General features: G+C 33.9%; 1 protein-coding gene across 2 annotated transcripts; it reads right to left on the minus strand.

The window, feature by feature from the left end:
- Positions 1-212: 212 nt before the first annotated feature.
- On the minus strand, positions 213-5,836 carry LOC113701318 (uncharacterized). 2 transcript variants are annotated; one of them, XM_072060472.1, is made up of 3 exons: positions 5,462-5,836; positions 5,193-5,339; positions 213-728 (listed from the first exon to the last, which is right to left on the minus strand). In XM_072060472.1, exons 1-3 carry the CDS (start codon positions 5,651-5,653, stop codon positions 675-677), a joined length of 393 nt encoding a protein of 130 aa, XP_071916573.1. In that variant the 5' UTR covers positions 5,654-5,836; the 3' UTR covers positions 213-674. The 2 variants fall into 2 exon arrangements, with proteins under 2 accessions (XP_071916573.1, XP_027077706.1); XM_027221905.2 differs by having other exon boundaries at positions 213-613; positions 5,462-5,798.
- Positions 5,837-6,296: the final 460 nt, after the last annotated feature.

The following is a 6,296-nucleotide window of genomic DNA, read 5'->3' on the forward strand; positions in this document are numbered from 1 at the left end:
CACCTGCTGTAATGCTTATGACTAAAGGCTTCTGTCGAAGTAGGGAAATAAGAAGTCAGATTTGTAACTCAAATAACAAGAGATAATCCAGCTAACATCCTAGCTTTTTTAAGTTTACAAAAACCATGCTACTATCGATTTCCTCCATTATGCTCTTGTAATTTTGTTATTTATGAAAAAAGAAAAAGAAAGGCATCATGAAACAACTTCAATGGCATTAAAAATTTTTCAATATAATCAAGTGGAATTGAATTCAATAATTTGTTGGCAAATTTGTTCTAAAAAATTATTGAATATTTATAGTTATAATTCCTTTAAATGATATTGTAACCTATAAAAGGGTTCAGAACTATCATGAAAGAAGTGTTCAGCACCTCTAAGAGCAAACATAAGCAGCATCTTTCTCATCTTGCTCCTGTTATCTGTTGCTCTATCTGCAGAGTTTTTTTGGGGAAGATGGAAAAGCAATTCATAGTTTACTGGGCACAGCCATGTACATTGTCTGTCGTCCTCGAGCTATTAGTTTGCCGGTCTTTTTCTTCCTCAACTCGACATTAACAATACCAATTACCATTCCAACTAGTAATGCTTTAGCATCTATGTCAATTTCTTCCTGAAACAAAACACAAAGTTACATCAATTACCAGAGAAGGCTGCTTTCAGCAAACTGGAAATCACCAGTAATGATAAGTTGGTCTAAAAATCCCTTTCTCCCGCCTGTCCTTCTCCTGAAGTGACATGAATAAAACTAATATAGTTTATGACGACTGACAAAAGTGTCAAATAACCAATCAAGACAGAACCAAGTAATAAGTAAAAATATTCTTAAATAAAACATGAAAGTATATGAAGTTGAAATAGCATATTAAATGACAGACTCTTCAGGCTCAGGATATTTTAGCAACTTAACAACCATGCTGAAAGAAGGATTTCACCATGTTGCAAATTGAAAATTGCCTCACTTCAACAGAAATGAACCCCATGTATATGGCAATTATTGCAGGCCAACTTAGAGGTGTAAATGAATGCAACAAACTTTGTACTTATCTCAAGAACGAGGATTACTGAGCCATCAAAAAATTGTTCTGATGCACACCCTCGTCTCTCTTCCTATTTATGAAGCACCATCATATAGATTGAGTATGAGTTAATTGTTCACCAACGTAGGAGTAAAAACATCATTAACACTCAATTACACGAGTGCAACAAATTTGGACACCTCAACTGCTGTCATATTTCTACTCAACCTTACAAACACCAAAACTATCTTTCCAATCACATCTGAGTTATGGCAGTGGCCATAAAGTGGTACTTTATTAGCATTGCCATGTGGATTTGTGTTTCATGATGCCCATCATGGGTATAAATGATACATATTTCCTCGTCATTTTCTTCTTTGTGGGTATCCTCCCACACAGGAAAAAATGGATAAACCAGCCTGCTTCTGTAGTCATCTTTTCTCTATGTGAGCCTGCAACTCTACAACTAAAATGCTTTCAAAATATCACATTTTCCAGCCATTTAGTAGATGTTATGGGATTCATGGGAGAGGACCAACTGAATACCATGTCTAACTATAAGAAGCTCAAGACTACTGTAATCCTGAATTTAGGAAATGCAATCCTATATTACTTTCCACTTGTGCTCTCAATGTTCCAGCCAATTTCAGGTTAACCAAACATTCTATCTATTCTATATTCTTTTTTATTTTTTCTAATTTTTTATGCAACAAGTACGATTAACTGATTTTGATCTCTACTTTAACTGGAAGGTCAAAAGAATACTGTTATTGAATTGTTAAGCTAACAAAAAACAATTTTTTTCTAACTATATTGTAATGCTCAAAGCTCAGAAATATTCTTCTAGGTGTAAGTTCATCTATCCTAATCTATAAATACTTCTCTAGATGAGACAAGAAAAGGTAAACTATGCAGTTCATATATCCTAAACCTTGCTCAGATTAAAATTAAAATTTGAAAATTTTCAACTGTAAGTAAAATATTGTCAAAGGAAAACCAGTTAGTCAAATCCAGCAGCGATATCAATGCCATATTTCTATACTGTCCTTTTCTGCATAGCATGCAATCCAAATTTTCCCTTGTGACATTAGTTTTCCATGTATGTGACACTGTGAAGATCTTCAGATGAATCTGAAAATGTTTGCATCAACTGCAAGGGTAATAAATGATGGCTACTACTCAAGATCCAGTGAGACATGCTCCTGGAGAGATCAGCAGTTCTGTACACTGCTAATCACTTTCCCTAGGATACTTAGCACAACAATCAAAGAAAATCCAGTCAAAAGTTCTTGTTGATAGTCTTTGCAAAGTAGAGCCATTGGCAGCTTTGATAAATCCAATATTAAGAATTTTCCAAATGCATTCAGCCCTGCTAAACAACATTTTAAATTTCAAAGTGCACATCTTAGATAAGGGAAGCACCCTGCACTTTGAAGGGAAGGCACGCATTCAAATGGATTCTTTATTTTCTACAAAAAGTGAATCCTGTCAGCTTATGTGATTACTTCTTGGGCAATAACAACGGAAAGACATAAACTACTATCATAATAACCTATTAAGATTACTATCATAGTAACTTATTAAGACTGCTCTATACAGTGAGCATTCAAGAAACTTATGGCTAATTAATATGACCCATATTACAGTAAAAGATTAAGATGCCACAGTAATCATTATAACTCCATATTAAACTTCTTGTGTTGGTGATGGAGGAGCAAGGCAAACATAAGAAGTGAACCTTCATTGAAACAGCATCAGTAATTCCACAGATCTATTACTTCCTTAAAGGAAATGAACGAACAAGAACATAAAAATCTCAAGTAGCTGCAGTTAAGTTGCAGTAAACAAAAAGCAACCAGGCTAAAATATTCAAAGCAATAATGCAACAAATAAAAGTTTCCACGTGCAAATTCAAATGAAAGAAAATGAGGGAACTGTCAGATAATGAGACAACTTTGAATCTCTTCAGTTGTATAAATAAGTAAAATATTTATACGAGCAAGGGAACTGTAAGAGAATATAATTTTATACCTATCCTATATAACATTCATTAAGCATTTTTTATGAGGTGGTATTTCAACACAGCATTCGAGTTAGCAAAGTCTAAGTTTCAATTGTCAATGACATGAACCACAAAGTGAGGAAGTAGTCCCCTGTTTGGGATAATCAAGCACTAAAGTGAAACTGAGGCAGGGAATGGGAGGTGGGGTAGGTTTTAGAGTATATAAATGGGACAATTTTACACTGCAGTGGTCATTTATATTTAAAATAAAGACAAGTTCAATCAAGACAGCACTAAGGTGGTCTAATTTCTAACTAGATAGAAGTTCTATTAAAAGGGGTAAGGCACTTAAGTAAAGACTCTTGAATCATGGAGTGAATTGCAGTATTGAACTCACTAGCATTCACATCTTTTAGCTTTTCCATGAAACAAGAAAATCTAGAAATTGTGACCTTAGGTTAGGTGGTGTAACAATTGACAAGAAGAGAAAGGACAGGATACAAAAAGAAAAGTAACATAACGAGGGGAAAATGACTTGTATGTTTGGTCAACTACTACCTTGTATCTTATCTATTGCCTGTATGAGGGTAAAAAGGTGAAGTTCCAAGATTGATCTCTCAAATGCAAAAAAACTCATTTTTCCTAAAATTTCTTTTCCCAACAAAGTCTGACACTAAATGCAAAATTATTCCTAGGCATAAGTTAATCATACATAGATTCCTGAGTTTATCTGAACTTTAAAGACTGAAACATTCTAAGTGAACATTATGAAAAACTGATCCTTCTCAAACAGAAGTGCATTTGTTTCTAGAAATTTCATCCTTAACTTTCAGTTTCAACAATAATATAGGTCATTGTAATATTCACTATAATAGCTCTCTTTATGAAAGTGTACGCCTTTGAAGCTCAGACCAGATATTGGCCTTTTATCCACATTTCCCCACCATTACAAGCTTTGTTAGGGATGAGCTCAAGATGACTCAACCACCAAACTCCCGGCATGCATTGGCATCTTTTTTAAGACTGGATTTTCAATGGATGCAATACACTAAAATATCCTTTCTTTGATTGACAATTAAACTATGCGTAGTCAATATAACTAACTAAATCCATCCTCTAACAAACCTTGCTATTGATCATCTTAACCAGATAGTAGTACTTCCAAAGTCATAATATTTATTTTGTTGTGCATGGAAGTTTTTGCTCTGTAACAGACTGCGAATGGGGAAGAGCAAATGGAGAAGTCTTTTCTTTTTGTGCTGCTTATATTTGAGTCTGAAGTAGCTTTGTAAGGCTTTATCACAGGTTAAAATAAACTAATTAAAGTGCAGCAGAAAGTTTAAATCAACTTTTTTTGGTATTTAAACAGGTAAGAAGCAAGCTAATGAAATTGATAACCAAAAATTTAAAAGCTCCAAAAGCTAAAAGGACTAAAATCCTGACACTAACAGATCAAATATAATACATGGCAGCCCTCTGACAGAATTTGATGCCTTTAATTCAGGTTTAAAGTTGACCTGGGAATCGTCTTGGTTTCTGTAGTTCTCGTCATTCATTACCTTCTAATAACTATTCCCAAGCCAAAATTAGTCCCCAAAATCTAACAGCCTTATGGCACACGAATAACAGGAGCCTTCATCCCAAATCAATTGCTTTAAGAGTTTCTGTCAAATCTGCAATGACATACTCATTTAGCAACGCTCAGATATATCTCTTGTCCACATTCAACAGAACGCAACTATGCTTGGTTCTTCAATTCAGAAAAATGCAAATAAACAAAATTTAAATGGTTGATAAATTACCTTCCGTGTCCTAGTTGCTTCTACAATTAAAATCTGACCATCAAATAATAATCCATTTTTTGGTTTACTTTTTTGTTTAATCAAGGAAATGTAAAGCAATCAGAGTCAAAACCTGCCCCCAACCCCTAAAGGGAAAAAAAGAAAAAAGATAAAACCCTCCCCTCATTTTCTTGCGTTTTATTACTCAAACATTAATTTCAAGAACAGCCCTTTTCCTTTTCTTTGCTTCATATATCACATCACCCACTAAAACTAAAGAAAGTAAAATAGAAAAACAAAAAAAAATGAAAAATGAAAGGTAAATACAGCACAGGAAAAGAAACTGAAATCTGGGAAAGAAAAAGAAAAATGAAAAAAAAAAATACTTACACCAACATAAGCAGTGTCGTAGTAAGAAACGTTGATCTCCACTGATACCCCACTTGCCGAAGCTCCCATTGTATAAACAACAGAAGCTCCCACCCAATCAACCAGGGTTGCTATGGCTCCATAATGCATTGAATTTTCATCTTTGCTCTTCAGCCCCACCACGAAAAAATTTTAACAAAAAAAAGGATACATATTAGTACTCTGCTTATTATAAAATCAAGTAAAACAAAAATGATCAACTTATTTTCTAAAGAAGAAATTATAGAGACCACAAGACGAGGAGGAACAGTGAGAGAGCAAATAAGGCGACCAGGTTCAAGAATGTCCAACTTGATTCCTTGCATGATGAAAGGCTCGAAGAATCTGTGAGGCAAGGATTCAAGCGTTGACTGATTACCATTTTCCTTATCATCTTCTTCGTTTTGTTTTTCGAGGGAATTCTTTACTAACTTCAAATCCATTTTTTTGTGATCTTTGTGTATCAAGTACCAAAACCCCCGATTTCTCGGTAATTAATGTTACATTTTTATGTATTTAAGTGGCGGGCTTAGCCTGATAAGATTAGATTATATATGTTAATTAATAATTACTGTTGTACTGGACTACAGGTCATGGGCTTTAATAGTTAGTTTAGGAGTTTAGAATAAAAAAGAAAAGAAGAAAAAGCGTATGTTAGAAAATAATAATAAAAAAAAAGAATGGAAAAGGCTTTAAGTTTCTATGTAAGCCATTTGCAATGTTTGAGAACTGGATCGGTTCTGCCGGTTGAACCACGAACCGGTCATGACATCGGTACGATTTTATGCTATAGTTGAAATTGTCAAAGAATCGGTCAAAACCGGTAAATCAGATCGAATTGCTAATTTTCGATTTTTTAGTTTATTGAACTCAAGACCTTTGCTACATAAGATCAACATGGTAACCATTGCACCATCACATCCACTTAGTCTTTTTTTATATCACATTTATATAAAATAAATCTCCATCTTTCTTTCCTCCATTTTCCTTACAAAATTTCATGCTTTCATAATTTTTTTTTATAATCTTCAACTCTCTCTCTTTCCTTTTTTCTTTTGTCACCCTTTTTTAATCAAACCTCTTTAG

The sequence above is a fragment of the Coffea arabica genome, chromosome 7e, assembly GCF_036785885.1.
Source record: "Coffea arabica cultivar ET-39 chromosome 7e, Coffea Arabica ET-39 HiFi, whole genome shotgun sequence".
In the NCBI taxonomy this organism is placed as follows: domain Eukaryota; kingdom Viridiplantae; phylum Streptophyta; class Magnoliopsida; order Gentianales; family Rubiaceae; genus Coffea; species Coffea arabica.